This window comes from Esox lucius, chromosome 6 (assembly GCF_011004845.1).
Source record: "Esox lucius isolate fEsoLuc1 chromosome 6, fEsoLuc1.pri, whole genome shotgun sequence".
Taxonomy (NCBI): domain Eukaryota; kingdom Metazoa; phylum Chordata; class Actinopteri; order Esociformes; family Esocidae; genus Esox; species Esox lucius.
Genome location: NC_047574.1, coordinates 13395862 through 13414675, shown reverse-complemented (window position 1 = coordinate 13414675; position 18814 = coordinate 13395862). Strand labels below are relative to the sequence as shown.

Genomic DNA, 18814 nt, shown 5'->3' with positions numbered 1-18814 from the left:
AAGGCACTGTATACCAGACACACCGTTTTTTGGGGGGGGTATTGTTTAAATGCCTTTGAATAGAGATCAAACCCATGCTGCAGCTCAGCGCTGGACCACCCCCCGGCCAAGACAGGTCCGCCTCCAACCAAGACAGGACCACCCCCAGCCAAGAATGGTTTATGATTGACAGAATGTAGGTATCACCCAGCTCCGTTTTGGCAATGGTGATTGCAAATATCTGAAGTAGTACCCTACTAAGCTCAAAGTAAATAACAGGTAATTTAGTCCAAAATTTGGTTTTTGTTTTAGTAATAAGTCCTGTTTCCCTTCTGATGCTACAAAGAAACTTGTTCAAGCCACCTTTTTATCTTTGATTGACTATGGGGATTTGCTGTACATGCATGCAGCATCATCCCTGCATAGAAAATGGTGGCCTTCTCTAGCTTCACACAGACAATTTCATTTGTGGGTTTTTATCTACTAGGCAGTCTTGTAAATGCCCAGTTATCTTTGTAGCCTCCTTAACATTGCACTAAGTAGTTACTGAACATGGTCCAGCAGGCTGCTGCTTTTATAATCTCCCAAGATTGCTCAATGGGTTTTTCCTGTTAAAATAAAGGCAAAATAAAAAGTAAACAAACACATTGAGCGCCTTAAATCTTTTTTTTGGTCTTGATTCCCTCTCAAGCAATCAAAGTTTGACGTTAATTAGAGGCTGTGTTTGTCAAAGGAAGTGCAGCTACTTCAAGGACGACAGCTGTTGGCCTCCACTTCGGCAAGGAGCCTCTGCCGTGTCAGTGGGCCTTGAACACCGTCTCTCCTTTGTCTTCCTCCCCGCAAGTGGAGGTTAATGATGCTAATGGAGCTAGCTGTGCTAACAGTGTCGACGGGGCTCAGTTGAAAGAGGAGGCAGAGCAAAGCTAATTAGTGTTAGCTTGTTGGGCTCAATCAGTCAGTTATTGCCCATTCATTATGATCACTGCCTCTATAGGCCTCCTGGGGATTCATGGACTACATCTGTGGCTGCGCGTAGAGTCATGTGGAAAAGTAAGTAAATCCTCATACTACTCTGTAAATGGATATGTTCATTTTCAGTTTAACACTATTGAAAATGTTAAGTAATGTAGCTTAACAAAAGACACACATACTGTGCAATCATTTATTCATCTAGAATCAACATAAGTTTCAATAGCTAGCGTTTGCTCCTATTGGCCTAAATAATTACATGTCATTTCTTGTACCTGTCTATCAGTGTTTAACATCAACTGGCTTTCTTGCATGCATGGCCTGCATCGAGTCTTCTGATGGCATTTAGACAGGATTGACATCTGGGCTTTGACTCTGGAATTCCATAACCCTCCATTTCTTCATTTTCAGCCATTCTGTTGTAGCTTTGCTTGTGTGTTTTGGATCATTGTCCTGTTGCACGATCCATGTTCGGTTCAGGTTTAGCTTTTTGACAGATGGTCAAAACACACAAGATTTGACAATCCCCTTAAGAATTCTCTGGTACAATATGGAATTTATGGCAGACTCGGTAATGGCAATTTGGCAAGGCACTGTGGCAGCAATGCAACTCCAAGCCACAATGCCACACTTTACAGTTGGCGTGAGATACTGTTCACAGGCATAGTTTTGTTGTCACCAAATGTGGTGTCTGGCATTGCAGCCAAACACCTCCACACTTGACTGATCTGTCCAGAGCACATTGTTCCAGTAGGTTTGGTCGTTACCCAAGTATTATCTGTCAATCTTCAGCTGTGATATTCTATTATTTATTTTTTTGTTAGAGCAGAGGCTTCTTCCTTACTGATGCAGTCTCCTTCTGAAAGTTCACTCTTGCATTTTGACATTGACTGTGGCAAGACAGATCCCTTCATGTTTCCCGGTGGTTTGTGATAGAGATGTATTCCATAACAGGTTCTTAGAGATTTTAATGATAATCTTTTGGTCAGCTCTGGGCCTGCATTTGGTAGATTGCCAATGTTCTGGATATTACATATTGCTTAGAAATGGCTTTGTAACCCCTCCCAGACTGATGGGCATCAATAAGTATTCTTTTGACGGCATGTATTTTGACCTCTGATTGATGTTACCACACACCCATATGGTTAAGACCAAACTTGCCCAGGTTTTATGGAAGGCTAGACCCATCCAAATCACTCTAATGACTTTCAAATAATTTGCAACAGTTTTGGTGCACCAGATTATAATCTCAGTGATTTTATGTGATGTCAAATAAATGGTTACTAACCTTTTCCACATAGAAACCTTCTTTACAAATAAACACTTGCTATCCAAATAAATGACTTTAGTTAGACTTTCAGGTGCATAAGACTATTGCACATGTACTGTATATGGTTTTCGAAAGATGAATACACTAACTACAGTATAAGACATTAAAATGAGAAATGGAAAATGTATGTAAATACATATAATCATATCTGATTTGACATATCGTTTATGACAGGTTGTCCTGATTGTCCTCTGTTTGATCTGAATCCTGTAATCATTTGTAATTAAATCTCCCTCCATTAGAGTCATAAATCTTGATCAGGTTGTATCATAAACATGGCAATATTACTGTAATAGGTAGACTGAGATTCATTCAAAACCATAAATTATGTGTAACCTATTAGGGGGGTTACATTCACGAGTTTTTCAGAGTGGTGAGAGACTGCTAGTGCACCAGGAAAACTCACACACACTTGTCTAATAATGATTTATTTTGCGAAATACAAACTAATATGTGATATCAGGCAGTATACACTATCTAATCTGTTCCATTTCTACCTCAATTTATTTCTGCTATTACTTCCTATTAAATATGTGATAATGTAACTTTATGGGAAGTATATCCTGTAAGCATGTTGATGTAATATATTCGGCCCACTGAGACTAACAGTGCATTCCAAGCCAGCCCCTTTGTCCTATGCATTTGTTCGGAGTGTCCTCCATTGTCCCATATTGATGACACAACTCACAGTGTGACTTTCTGAGAGTGGCAGGGGGGACCTGCACATCAACTCAGGTACACTCTTCAGGACTTGAAGGATGCAGTTCATGATCAACTTTTAATTAATCAAATGAGCATGCAATTCAAATGAACAAATCCCTCCTATTGTTTTAGAATGCCTTTCATTTCGTATAAGAGGTATTTTGTTTTGTAATGTGTCGAGTCTTGAAATCAGATATAAACATATGCACGTGTCACAATTAGGCACGCCGATCCATTCTCTTGAGTGAAAATGGAGAAAAAAAAAACCCAGAATCATATACAGTAGGGACCCCCACCATGGACACTCGCCAACGTCAGAGGCGCGCGTGAACACGGCGGACGGCAGGTCGGATGGGATCTATTTGGGATTCAGCATGGCATTGTGGAGTGCGATTTCTGTTGAGTCAATCCGACACAGGAAGCCGAGCAAAAGTGAGAATGCCAGTTAGCCAGGCTGGGAGAAGGAGAGGAGGAAAGGTGTGAGTACACTGAGTCAAACAGAGCTGTCTGTGGAGGAGCGGGAGAACAGATCGGAAACAGAAAAGCCACGACACAAAGGAGGTAGAGAGAAAAAAGAGGAGCTAGGTGAGCTCCTGGGTGTTTGGTTTTCAGCGCTCTCACACCTGTCCAGCCTCTCCTTCTCCAGTGTGGCGTCTGCAGCTCTATGGTGAAGTAGCACTGCTTATCATACTCCTCACGGTCAAGTATTCTAATGGCTATGGTCTTCCTGCAGGGACACAAGACAACAACGCAGGGGGTTGGAACCATGCATGTTAAAACACACGCACACACACACACAGGGACAAACACACACGCACGTACACCTGACCAGTTGTGGGAATGAGAGGTGGAGGTGACACGAGTGGGTTTTCTGCATGTTCACGTCCACTGAGGGCACACTGAGTAGGAGAGGAACACGCTGATCTGAGTAAATGCTGTGTATGTGTGTGTCTATGTGTGTTTTAGTGGGCCAGCTTTAACTGGTGGTCCTACTCTTCAGTGTGAATCATTTCTACCCAGCATCCTCCCAGCCCATCCTTGTGCCCCCTGCTGGTGTGAACATGCAGTGCGGCTCGACGCAGCAGACGCCGGGACCAGGGTCAGAGGTCAGGGTTGAAGGGTCTGACTCTTCCACCTGTACCACCCGACACTATCTCCCCCACCTTTACTCTCATTGGTCTCCATCAGGCGAGGCTCTCCGATCTCCACGTAGAAGGTCTTGTTTTTCTCATACTCCTCGTCGTCAATGATTCTGATCTTAATCATTTTGCTAAAGGAAGAGAAGAAGAGAAGAGAAGGAAGAGACAGTGAGGAAATGACAGGATGGAGTTTAAAAGGAGGAAAGAGACAGAACATGCAGCATGCAGCCAGCCGGCCAGACACAGTGAACAGGCGGGCAGGAGGAGGAGAATAAAACGGAGATGATTCACATGTTCTGATAGATGACGGAAAATGGATATCTGGTGACTAACATCACAATCACATGTCACCCTCAAACCAAGCAATCACCAGACTCAAAGACCTTACAAAGACGCGCACGCACACACACATTTGCTGAGGTCGGGCATCAAAGATGAACTTTTTCCAAGAAGATGTGTGTGTGTGTGTGTGTGAGGTGAAGAGACCTAGCCGTTCGTAAAGGCGGCTAAGAGACGCACTGATCATAGAACCGCTGAGCTGAAACTGGACCCATACATAACAATCCAAATTGTGACACAGTGGTAAAGACCTCCCCTCTACATAGAACACCAGTCCATAGTTACGACACATACCACAGCGAAGCTAATCGTCCTGATGTAGGATGTGTTTTCAACATAGTGAGGCTTAAAACACAAACCCTTCAAAACGTCGGGCTTGATTTGCCATAACAGAAATGCATCAAAGCCTCCAACAGTGTCCATTAATGCAAATAACAGTTTACATTTCCAGTCAGAGTCTGTGTGAACCAAGCTTCATACGTCGTTACCAGCAGCGCTCTTCTAACCACCCCGGACCAAACATGGATCTGCCCGGTGTAACGGTGACCATCTCCGCCACGCTGTCCCGTTAAAATCGGCAGGTGCGTACACGTTACGCATTACATTTGTGAGCCAATTCACGTCGAAGCTGAATCCCTGAAGGACAACTATTATAAATTGCATTGCATGGCCATCTTCATCCAAATTCTCCTCTGACCGACTTAATCCTCGACGCTGGCACTCAACAAAGTTCCTCTGCGCTGCTTCAAATCATTGCTAGCCTCTGCAAGGCCCTGGACGTTCCTGTACCTCTACAAAACCTCCCTGGGTAATAACCAACCCCTTCCCATCTGGGCCCCCCCAGACTTCTAAGTACTTCCTCTTCAGAAGAATTCCCACGAAACACACCACACGGTCAGCTGTTATACAGGAACACACCAGATTACATGTCACACTGAAGGCATTGAGACTGAATCAATCTGCGCCCTTCTGAGCATGGAGGACCTGCCAGTTTTAGTTTTGGCAGTAGTCATGGCGAGCCAGTAGACTGTTATCAGGAAGGACAGTAGCAATTGGCTACAGCATGAACCAGAGCCTCTTCCAATTGGTCCAGGATTGACCAATGGTGATATACAGTAAATCAAATGATCTGTAAATACAGACAGACTGGAACATACAGGCCCAAGCATACAACTTACAGAAACCTCCTACATTTCTTAGCTGCTTGATGAACGACTCCACACAACGAACATTCTGTTTTGAAATAATTCATGATTACACTTTGTCCTAAACATCTGAAAAGCTGTGAACTCACACTGGCTGTGCGTCTGCCCCCGCTTTTCATGCTGTGAAAGTTGTCAGAACGAGACTCGCATCAGGCCGCAGCGGTTATTCAAATCACAGAAACCCTGCAGTTTGATTGGCCTCATACTGGGACTACAGTGAAGGCAGCCCAGAATCACAAAGGTTCTTGACAGGAAAGCCCTTCATAAAATGGCTCTGACCCCCACCCTCACAATGTCACAAGAACAACAATAATTGACTTCCTAGTCATCCAGTTTTGTCAGAGTGTTGATTGCTGAACATGTAAGGCGAGAGCTTCATTTGAGGCGCGCATTATTTGTTTTTTTTCATCCCTGTGTGTGCTTTGCACTGTAAACGTTCTGCTGACCAGAGTTTATAACTTTTTCTTTTCCTGCAGCCACCTGACAAGACTGTCAAGGTTTCTGCTTTTTATTGTCTGCTGTTTGTCTCCCTTCACTGAGTCAAGCTCTTGGAGCTAGCAGGTGAAAGGCATGCTCATCAAATTAGATCCATTATCCAAAAAGGCTGCGTTCTTTGAAGTCAAACCTTAAATCAAATCTGTATTCCTCTGGATATGTTAAATAATAACCGCAATAAAAGCTTTTGCATAACAAAGCTCCATACCTTTACCCTTCTCTTCAACAATACTGCATTTTGTAGTATGTTATTTGTCTGGCAGGTAATCCTGGAATGGAGATTGAGAATATCCATGTGTTAAACGGATTGATGCTAGGACCATCTGTCACTGGTGTTACAGTATTTGAGAGCAGAGGTGGAAAGTCGCAGCCTCAAAACGACGTCACCGTGCTCTGCAGCGCAGAGAAACCCAATCTGTGGATTCATAAATAAGTGAATGTTTTTCAGATTAATTCCTTTTTGTGACAGATTCATGCACTTTACAGTACATCCCTGGGTTGTCACGGCAACGCTGTGTTTGGCCACCAAAACAGCTCTAGTGAAGATTGTTTCCAGATTTGGCAAAACGGCCCTGGAGTCCCACAGCAGAAAACAACATCAGACTAGGAGAGAGTGAGATTGTTATAATGTGTGTGTGTGCAGTTCCTTGCTAATCTCCAGTTCTAACTCAGGGCTGAGTGTGTGTGCGTGTGTTTGGGGGTGGTGGGGGTGGGGGTGCTGGGAACGTGTTCCTGTGTAGAAACACACAGGTGTGGAGCTTTGCTAGGTCTGATATGATGATGAAATATTAAAGGTGTGCAGGGTGTTGTTCACCAACGTGATCACAGCTCCTCTTGGTCCGCATGGAAGGAAATCACATGACACAATCCTCTACACGTCTACACACACTGCTGTAGCTGTTCCATCTATGGACGTGAGAAAGAAGTTGCTCCACTGGTAAGCAACTTCATCTCCACTGCCTCTTTCCACTGCCTCATTTCCAAGAGGTAAGTAACTTCAAATCCTTTGAAATTCAGCATCTCCACTGCCTCAATTCCAAGTTTCTCATATTGATCAGTAAGAATAACATCCCCGGGAAATGTTGCCTTGCAAAGTTCCCTCACAATCACCAATCCAATGCCTTTATTGGCACCGGTAACTACTAAGGCCCACTCTCACTATACTGCTACAAAAGGTTGTTCTGATCATTTATAATTTGTTGTGATTGGATCAGCATGACAGCGTATTAACACACAAACACACACATACACACAGAACATACAACGCTGGGCTTCCTCAGAAAGAATATGGGTCAGATACAGGGACTCTTGCAAGACAGCCCCAGTCTTCATGAATACTTAATGAGAAAGCTTTCACATCTACTGGAGAAGACACACACGTCTGTGTGTAAATATATAATGTATATACGCACAAACAGACAAACACCAATTAATACATAAAGTATATGTTAAATAATGTATTTTTGTTCATTATTTTATGAAGGAATTGTGTCCCATTTGAATATGTATGTATGTGTGGATGTACATATATACGTATATATATATTTAAATATACACTGAACAAAATTATAAACGCCACACGTTTGTTTTTGCCCCCATTTATCATGAGCTGAACTCAAAGATCTAAGACTTTCTCTGTGTACACAAAAGGCCTATTTCTCTCAAATATTGTTAAAATCTGTCTTAATCTGTGTTAGTGAGCACTTCTCCTTTGCCGAGATAATCCATCCACCTCACAGGTGTGGCATATCAAGATGCTGATTAGACAGCATGATTATTGCACAGGTGTGCCTTACGCTGGCCACAATAAAAGGCCACTCTAAAATGTGCAGTTTCAATGTATTGGTGGGGGTCCGGGGATGTCCAGGGGAGTCCAAAAACCAGTCAGAATCTGGTGGGACCACCATTTGCCTCACGCAATGCAACACATCTCCTTCGCATGGAGTTGATCAGGTTGTTGATTGTGGCCTGTGGAATGTTGGTCCACACGCTGTTTTATACGCAGATCCAGAGCATCCCAAACGTGCTCAATGGGTGACATGTCCGGTGATTATGCTGGCCATGCAAGAACTGAGATGTTTTCAACTTCCAGGAATTGTGTACAGATCCTTGCAACATGGGGCCGTGCATTATCATGCTGCAACATGAGGTGATGGTTGTGGATGAATGGCACAACAATGGGCCTCAGGATCTGGTCACGGTATCTCTGTGCATTCAAAATGCCATCAATAAAATGCACCTGTGTTTGTTGTCCATAACACACGCCTGCCCATACCATAACCCCACCACCACCATGGGCCACTCGATCCACAACGTTGACATCAGCAAACCGCTCACCCACACGACGCCATACACGTCTGCCATCTGCCCTGTACAGTGAAAACCGGGATTCAACCGTGAAGAGAACACCTCTCCAAATATATATATATATATACACATATATATATACACACACAATTTTAACATGAATTTATAAAATACACATTCTAAATTATTCACTGTACTATATATTGTATAATGGTACCTGCATGTGACAACCTTAAAGTACCTTTTTGGAGCTCCAAAAACATATCTGTTCAAATGAAACTTTTTTATTATTTTTAATTATTTAATTCAACAGGTGTGACAAACAGTGAACTGCTGACTAATGGACTCTTTCCAAAACAATGCAGAATTAAAAAGGTGAAAAAAAAAAAGCAGTAACATCAGGAATATGTACAGAGTGAAACCAATGACAAGTCTGAATATCAAATAAATCCACGATACAAATAGGAATAGCCTGGCTATATACTGTATTCAGGGAGGAGCAGTACTGAGTTGATGTGTGGCGGTAGGAGGGCAGATAAGAACATAGTAGGAGTATTAATGTAGTTGAAGAAAAATTGGTCAGGTTCAGATCCATTTAGATATTAAATTAATATTAAGTCAAAGTTATTTCATGCTCCAGGGGCTTTATTTTGGTTGGGCATAATGTTTATTTAGACGGAAACCCATTTGGTTATGGTATTTATCTATACAGGAGAAATACACACAGCCCATAAGAGTTTGGTACAGGTCATGTTCCCTTTTGGTGCCTGTAAACTTTGGATTTAAAAAAGATTAAAAATCAAGCACAGCAAGTAAGGACGTTTTTTTGTCCAGCCCAATCATTAATTAGTCTAGACAAGACAGTCAATAAAGGGTTTGGCTTGATTTCAAAGCTTAATTAAAATATCATCAGTCACATCCCCTTTTCATCTGGCCAATTTTTATCAGTATACATAATGAAAGCAGTTTTGAGCTTGTGTAAAATCCCAGAGTAGGCTACATGTTTCCACACAGTCTGTCTGTCTGCTAATCTCCCTCTCTGCCTGTCTGTCTCTGTGTCTGTGCTGCTGTCAGCTGGACTCAAACAGGGATATTTTTATAGAGTGACATTGAGACAGGCGTGGCCGGGAGGATAATCAACCTCTGACCCCTAGTGTGGTACCACTCGGGCGGCACACTGCCCTTCCGTGCTTCAAGGGGATCACAGCCACCACAAACACAAATGCACACACACACACACACACACACACAGCAATGGACTGCAAACCTTCAGCTGACTTTTGGACACCCCAAATATCCACAGCAACCACATCCTCTCCCATTTTCCTCAGGAGCTGCATTTGCTGCATTTGACGTTATTCATTTGAAAGCCCTTTTCCCACAGAGAGCCCAAAGTGTTCAGAAATGAGCAGCATGTCAATATCATAGCATTGTGTCCGGGAGACATTGGTGTCTGAGGAATATACCCTGTCAAGTGTGTGACACACACACACACACTGCAACCGCATTTCAGACAACGCTGGGCTAAGAGGACGCTAGATGACATCCCCACACATGCCTTATGGGATGGCTAGGAATAGACCCAATGCAAACCATCACATAATATAGACCCTACCCAAACCATCCCATAACATAGACCCAACACAAACCATCACATAACATAGACCCAACACTAACTCCCACGTGGACAGACATATCACACAGACAGACAGACCTACCACACAGACAGACAGGTGTACCACACAGACAGAAAGACGTAACACAGAGACAGACAGTCTACACTGACAGACAGACGATCCACACAGACACACTGTCAAACATTTTAACCATACAGACAGAACCACTAAGGTGAAACCCACAGGACCGTACTTCTAATTGCTACATAAATATGAATAATACTAGCCATACAAGTTACACATTTAGCTAGTACTGGCAAAACACAATTAGCCAAACGAGGAGCTAACCTCAGGCCACCACTACAGCAGACTAGCCAAACCAAACAATAACTGTAACAGCCCCACAACACTTATAAAACAGATTACTACTATGATATAGTATGACTGCACTATGCTAATGAAACACTAATTCAAATGCTGACACACACCTTCCCGACTCCACAAAAGAGAGAGAGAGAGAGATCAGTAAGTGGGTGAGCAAAGAGAGGAGAGAAGGAGGAAGGGAGAATGAAGGGGAGATAGGGGGAGAGTGAGGGAGAGAAGGGGGGGTAAGAGAAGGAAAGAGAAGAGAGAGGGACCAATATGTGAGGGAGAGAAAGTGAGAGAGGGAGGGGGAGAGAGAGAGGGAGCCAGGCCCTGTGGTTTGTCCAGCTTGTTGCCATGGTGCTGTGAGCGTTAGCAGGCAGCATGCAGGCAGGCGAGGGAGTCAGTTCTCTCCAGAGCAGGAGCTAGGAGTTTCCCTTGTCACACACAGGAAGCAATAAAACATAACACACAACAGATCGGGACGTATTTGGATCGGAAAATTCAGGTTAGAAAGGAACACTTTTTTTTTTTTAAGCTTGGAAAAAATGCAGTGTGTCAGTTTGGTGTTCCTCAGGCTTGTAAGTGCTTTCACCTAGGCTAGACAGTATTCCGTCATGTTGACCACACCACAGGCTGCTAGTGGCTCTCCGTATTTACTGAGGTTTCAACCAGACATTTTAATGGCCCAGTAATAAAACACAACCCAATCCTTGTCCAACGAAAAACCTACCATCAAGTAGCTGCATTTTCACAAAGGTTGGCCATTGGGGCGGCTAATCCATTAAATGTTGGTGTTTGTGCGAGCAGATTGCGGGTGGGCGGATGTTAGATTCAGACAAAACAAAGGCTAAAGAGTGTGCATGCGTGAGTGTAGGTGCAAAGTTTGAGTGCGGGGGGTGTTCTGATTTCATGTTGTGGTTTAATATGGCATAACTAGTCCAATAATCTTTGAATTATAACTGTGGTCCTCTCTCAGCCTGAAAGCAGTCCATGCTTAGGCCACGACAAGAACATTATTGGTACTGTTAAACTCAATATGAATCCACAGCGGTGGCAGATACAGTTAAAACAGTATTGTTATCCTTCCCAGAAAGGGGGCGGTACTATTAACCCTCAGGGAAATGGATGGTCACAGAATCATCCAGAAAAAGAACGAGATATGTGTGAATTGATCGTTGCATATGACTATGGGAGAAGACAATAAGACAATATTATTGATATGAATAACCCGTGTGTATTATAATGCAAAATCAACTGCATTTCTTTTTTTACTCTCAACGTATTCCGGGGTCTAAATGAGCATCCTTTAATTCTCATAGCAGCTGGTCATTTCTTGGAAACACTTTGTGTTTTTCTTTCTGTCTGTTTTTAGACTTCTCATGCTTATAGATTGCAGAATGGATGTGAATCTAGAATGCTAGAGAACATTAATGGAGAAGCATGACCACGGTAAGTGAACAATCTGTTAAATTTAATGAACGTTCCTGTCTTTGGGAGGTAGTTTCTACTTTGGCACAATAACACACATATAATAACACAATGTTGCATCAGACCTAAAATTGCCTCTTTAAGTCAGTACAAACTCCTTAGCTGTCTGTTCTCAGATTGATGGCTAGGTCTAATCACTATAGTCTGGGATAAAGGTGACCGTAACCAGAATAAGTTCTCTCCCTTTTCCTCCACTCTTTCTATCTCTCCATCTTTTTCCTTTTCCCCTTGAAGGAGTTGCCCTAATAAGGATCCCAGAGTGAGAGACGATCCCACGGTTTACAACATCAGTTGTAACATGACACCACCAGTAGAACCCAGTCACCAATACTGGTCAGTTACCGTGTCAGACACACAACTCACAAGCAAGCACACGCACTCCCTCTCACAGAAAAACGCGGCTCCACAAACAAGAAAGGACTCACCAACAGACATGGGTTTTTCAATCAGCATTAGGAAAATGTCTGTGTGTTACCTATATTTATTTGATTTAAACACAGCGTGAAAAGCGTTGATAATGCTTTCTTAACACAGAAAATCAGCCTTTTAATGAAATATTTTGGTCCAACGGTGCTGTGTGTAACAATGTCCCAGTGAGCCTGTTTCAAGGTTGTTAATTGGATGAGTAGTCTGTTTCATGGAGACTTCATCTCATTTTGAAAAACGATTCAGTTTTTTGTGCTAACAGTTCAACATATCCCAGAGTAAAAAGCCTTGTTAGAGCAGGGACTTGTGGGAAATGCTTGGGGCCTACTGAATCCCTCATCACAGCCTTACATAAATGTTTGCTGGCCCACTTTCCTAACACACTCCCTCCCAGAAAACTGAAGAAGCGCATAATATATTGCTTGGTCCTCCTCCCACAGGTCTCCTGGAGAACCTCACACAACAGACAACACACAGGAGCAAAATCACACAACGGACAACACACAGAGGAAAATCACACAATGGACAACACACAACTGAACAGCCATCAGTGGTACAGCAGTCAGACCAGGCATGAGTAACTCTCGTCTTCAGGGGATGGACTGATTGACGGCAAACTTCCCATAGGTCTTCTTAGGAAAGGATTGGGATCAAATGTACAGTAATGAACAGTGATTCATGGGATGTGGTTGTTACATATTACACAACAAACACAAGCCGATCGAACAAAAGGAGCACCAGTAAACTAACAGAATCCTTAACCGTAGACCATGCTCAAAGGGCGGGGCAAAAGTGTGTGAACAATCAAGCCTCAGGGGAGTAGACCCTGAGCCGGTCACATGGTCACGCTAGCTCGCACGCTAGCTCACACACTAGCTCACACGCTAACTCATACACTAGCTCACCCACTAATTCACACACTAGGACATACATTAGCTCACAAATCTCATGCAGAGCACCAGACCCTTGCATTGGACACTGGAATGATGACCATGTATGACTAAGCCATATTATGAAATTGTGATACAAAGGAGATCTACTATAACCAGAACTATATCAAACTGACATGTTATAGCTCTCAATAATAACCAGGCAAAATGTATAAAGGCAACTGAACCCATCCCTTTCCTAATTCCCTATTTCCTATTCAAATCAGACTCTTCTGAACGAAACTCTACCCACCCCAGCCGTCTCCAAACTGGTCCTCAACACTGGGGTGAGATGCCAGAGAGTGCTCAGCTATTTAACCACCAGCGCATTTACAAACATTCAAGGGCACTCCAAGTTAGATATCCTAACTATCATCCTCAAAGCTTTAACCAGGAATGGCTAGCGTTGAGATCGTCTCCGTCAGCCAACGGAAACTAAAGCAGGGCTGTCAGGCGGCTGGCTAGGCTCTACATGGGGCGGCTGCTACTGGCTGTGCGTGGCGAGGTGCTCATATATTTTGTGTTTTTCTGTTGACAGGATGCCTGGGAGGGAGTACAGTCATCCCAATCATCCCAGTCATCACATGTGGAGTTGGACGAGTCCCAGAAGGCTACAAGTCCATCTGCTGTTCTGTTCCAACTGGGTCAAGGTGACGTCTGTACTTAACCGAGACACAGTGTAGCACAACACATCTTCACCTGTCAACACCAATCGGAGTCCTGTCCTGCCCTGTCAACACTGATATCTCAGTCACTGTGGTCAAGGTAAACCGCTGTGACGGAAAGCCAGGAGCGTCTTATGCACCCTCGTTGGTCGAACCACTCCGGATCCACCAATTAAATATAATCTGGTGTGCCAGAACACCTGGAACCGCATGGCTGACCGGATGGCCAGATCTCAGGAGGGCCGAGGGTCATCTTGTATTACATTTATTAACCACTCTACAGTAAATACCCCAAGTATGCTATATTTATATCCTAACAGAAGTGATTAACTGGTGAAAGACAAGACCGCCATTGGTTCAATTGTGCTTCGGGTAACAGCTTAAACAGGTAAACCCTAAAGTATTTTACACTTCCACGATAGGTTTTACTCAACAAAGACTGTTGGTGGTTTCTCATTCACAGTTCAAGAAGGAGTTACTTGACAGACACCCAAATATATGGCAAAATAGAAACCCCTCCCTAGAATCACCCCTGGCCTGCCTAGCAACCACGTACATATGCCAAAATAGACCAGATATACACAGATTATTATTGAAACAGGCGCAAATCTTTGCCATCCACCCTTTAGGAATTACATGCTGGGCGAGTGTTTGACCACGAGTGTTTGAATACAAACACACTAAGTGTCTGCTTGTGTATATGTGTGCGTGCATATCAGATCTCTTGATCCCGACTGGCAGCGTAAAATCATTAGAGGGACTCAGCAGTGGCCAGAAATCCATTTGGAATCCTCAGATTAGTTCCCCTCATAGCTATCATGTTTGTGTCCCAGTCCAAATTCTCCTGGATGAATTTCTACATATGATCTCCTGCTTGGCCTCATCCCTACAACCCCTGGCTGCAAAGGCCAGTAGAGAACATCCATAATGAGGAGGGAGACTAATGGTGCAAGATGGATCTTTTCCTGCTCTCTTCTGTTTCTCATCTGTGTTTTTCTTCAGAAAAGTCAATACTTAGCTACTTACATTTACTATAGCCCCCAATATCCCAAATGGGAATCTGGATTCTCAGACAGTAAGGCCATAGCGAGAGAGAGTTGTGGAGATGGAGAGGTGTAACAACCCGACAGAGCCAAGTGAGAGTTATGGATAAGTGATAAAATCAAAAATGAAAGAGAGAGGAGCCAAAACAAAAGCAAACAGGGGCAGAGAGGAAGAGAATGAGAGAGAGCAAGCAGTACATTAAATCTAGTCAACCAAATGCGAATCGGTAGAATGCAGGCATGTGGTTTGTATGGACAGAAATGCATGCGAATAGTTTTGTTAAGAAATAGGAACTTACTGGACTGAGTGGCATTACTATCCACTGAAGGTTTCCTCAACAGACACACCTCTGGCAGGCCGTCACTGACGGACCATTCCAGTTAGCTGAACAGTCACTATTATCAAATCTGCCCGGGGACATCACGCAGTTAACCAAAAATACAGCCCCAACCCAAACCGACTGCAACGCCAGCTTTTCTTTTTAAACGCCTCTTACTGAAAAAAAGACCTTATCATTTTGGCCCCTGATTGTACCCGGCTGATCCTGCTGACCCTGCAGACCGTCCCAGAGTCATGAGTGGGGTGGACCGACAGGTTCTCCAGTGTAGTTGGATGCTCAGTGCAGACTGACTAGCGTACAGTGGAGCAGAGGGATGAAGGCAAAACCAATGAACAGACACTGGCTGATTGAACTTGTAATCATAGCGAGAAGATAGAGCAAATAGTGGGAAATTATCAGACGTTAATCAACCTGTCCGCACACCCCCCCACACACACACACACACACACATACACACACACATGGATGGACAGAATGAAATAAAGAAAATGAAACATGTTTGTAAGGGAGATTGGATGAGCATGGTCGAGTTTATCCTTCATTGTTCCATCTATCCAGGAACATACTGCACATTTTACAAACACACACACACACACACACACACATACAATAGGCTCTTATTTCTTGTGACCCTAGAAAGACACACACACTTCATCAGCTGTCACAGCCCAATAACTTGCCACAATGGGAATAGGAGCACAAATCAATAGAGTCTGGGTGTAAAGAATGGAAAGGGGACACCGATATGCAATCTCATTAGAGAAACAGTGAGGGCAGAGCAGATCACTATACAATCTTACTCAAGGTATTGATCTCTTATCTATTCACATACATTTATTTTCATGTAAGAGGACGCCCTGAGTTTGTGCTGAATAAGCTGTAACTGTACTGATGGGACTTAAAGGAAAACAAGGAAAAACTGATGTGACCAGTTTCTTTGAAGAATTCCTGAAAGGAAGAGCAAGAGAGGCGAGCTAAGCTACCTCCATACATCATGTAAATTACATCTAGTTAGCCGTCCCAGAATAGACTACAGTAAGCCTGTTTACTATTGACTGAGTGTGAATTTGCATTAACATGTTCCTCCCTGAAATATATATTTTTTGCCGATTATGACTCAGATGTTTTCCTACTAAGCTTTGCTAAGCTGTGCATGGGCAGTCAGTCAGTCACAGCATTAGATTAAACACAAATTTACATAGCACTCCGACAGAGATAGGGGGTTATGACATAAAGTTGTAATAGAAGGTTATGACAGTAGGTTATGATAAAGAGTTATAATAAATGGTAAAGATAGAGAGTTATGATACAGGGCAATATATTTATGATGGAGGATTATCACAGGGGGTTATGATAGTGGGTTATAATGGGGGTTATGATAGAGGGTTATGACGGGGTTATGATAGTGGGTTATTATGGGGGTTATTATTTGAGGGTTATGACGGGGTTATGATAGTGGGTTATTATGGGGGTTATTATTTGAGGGTTATGACAGGGGGTTATGACAGGGGATTATAATAGTGGGTTAAAATAGGGGGTTATGCTTGGGGATTATAACAGGGTGTTATGATAAAGGATTATGACAGGGTGTTATGATAGAGGATTATGATGGGGTAATAATAGTGGGTTATAACAGTGGGTTATAACAGGGTGTTATGATAAAGGATTATGACAGGGGGTTATGATAGTGGGTTGTGACAGGGGGTTATGATAGGGGTTATAACAGGGTGTTATGATAAAGGATTATGACAGGGGGTTATGATATAGGGTTTTGACAGTGGGTTATAACAGGGTTATGATAAAGGATTATGACATGGGGTTATGATAGAGGGTTAAGACAGGGGGTTATGATAGAGGATTATGACAGGGTGTTATGATAGAGGATTATGATGGGGTAATGATAGTGGGTTATTACAGGGGGTTGTGATAGAGGGATATAACATTGGGTTATGATAGGGGGTTATAACAGGGGGTTATGATAGAGGATTATGATGGGGTAATGATAGTGGGTTATTACAGGGGGTTATGATAGGGGGTTATAACATGGGGTTATGATAGGGGGTTATAACAGGGGGTTATGATAAAGGGTTATGCCAGGGGGTTATGATAGATTGTTATGACAGAGGGTTATGGTAGAGGATTATGATGGGGGTTATGATAGTGGGTTATTATAGGGGGTTATGATAGGGGGTTATAACATGGGGTTATGATAGGGGGTTATAACAGGGGGTAATGATAAAGGGTTATGCCAGGGGGTTATGATAGAGAGTTATGACAGGGGGTTATGATAGGGGGTTATAACAGGGGGTTATGATAAAGGGTTATGCCAGGGGGTTATGATAGAGAGTTATGACAGGGGGTTATGATAGGGGGTTATAACAGGGGGTTATGATAAAGGGTTATGCCAGGGGGTTATGATAGAGAGTTATGACAGGGGGTTATGGTAGAAGATTATGATGGGGGTTATGACAGGGGGTTATGATAGAGAGTTATGACAGGGGGTTATGGTAGAAGATTATGATGGGGGTTATGACAGGGGGTTATGACAGGGGCTTACGATATACATCAACACTATCTTTACATAATGCAGGAAAACAGACAGAGATGGAGGCAGGGGGCAAGTATCACAGGGAGGATTCAGACAGGAGGGAGAGTGAGGGACTGGTGAAGGGAAGACATGAGGGAAAGATGGAGGGACAGGAAGAGAGACATGTTGAAGAGCTGTCTCAACATGTGGTGTGAGAAGCCTATTAAGGACTGACCACTGAAAGTGAGCACTCACATTCATTTATGGCTTTTGTTTATGCGTCTGCTATCCGCTCCTCTCTCCTCTGTGCCTCTCCGCTGTAACTCTTCTCTCCTTGCCTCTCCTCTGGAGCAGCTCTCTGCTCCTCTCCACCACGCACTCACATATAGTACACACACGGTTCCTCCGGTTAGCAGGTGGGATGTGAATCTAATATGGCCCTGTCATTAAACTGCTTAGCACCATTTTGCATCAATTTCACTTTGCTTTGCATTATACAATACTGACAGGGCTGAGCATCACTTATGTCCCAGAGAGGATGAGCACATGGAGCTGGACAGTCACAAGAGTTATTTCTCCACACAGACTCGAGCCCGTCACCAACTGCGTCAATAGAAATGTTGCTCAACCAATTCTCCGAACTTCAGTCAATTCTCTGGTATTCCCAAAATCCCAGTTTGGGGATTTTCAGAATAAAGAGAGAATAAGTAGGATCCTTCAATCAGTATTTTGGGAAAACTCCAGTCTCGAGGGACAGTGGGTGTATATGTGTGTGTGTGTGTTTGTCAGCTGCTCAAGACACTGCCTCAATCCACCTCCCTAAGGGAAGCTACCTTAAGCCAAGATGACAGCCTGGCTTAACTCTCACTGTCTGTGTTTGTGTGTACATGCACAATCGTGCGTGTGACCTTACTAATAGATATTTATATATCTGTATATCAGAAAAGG

The 18814-nt window shown here is 43.3% G+C and overlaps 1 protein-coding gene across 3 annotated transcripts in view; it reads right to left on the bottom strand.

Annotated features, from left to right (window-relative positions):
• The window catches only part of slc8a1b (solute carrier family 8 member 1b), a 132223-nt gene that overhangs the window by 41974 nt on the left and 71435 nt on the right, over positions 1–18814 (bottom strand). For 2 of the 3 annotated variants that reach the window (XM_010889117.5, XM_020047599.3), the window contains exon 3: positions 4144–4250. In XM_010889117.5, coding sequence (XP_010887419.2) covers positions 4144–4250 — 107 coding nt within the window. Of the gene's footprint in view, positions 1–3603; positions 3708–4143; positions 4251–18814 lie in introns of all 3 variants that reach the window. The other variant, XM_010889118.5, reaches the window with a different exon arrangement.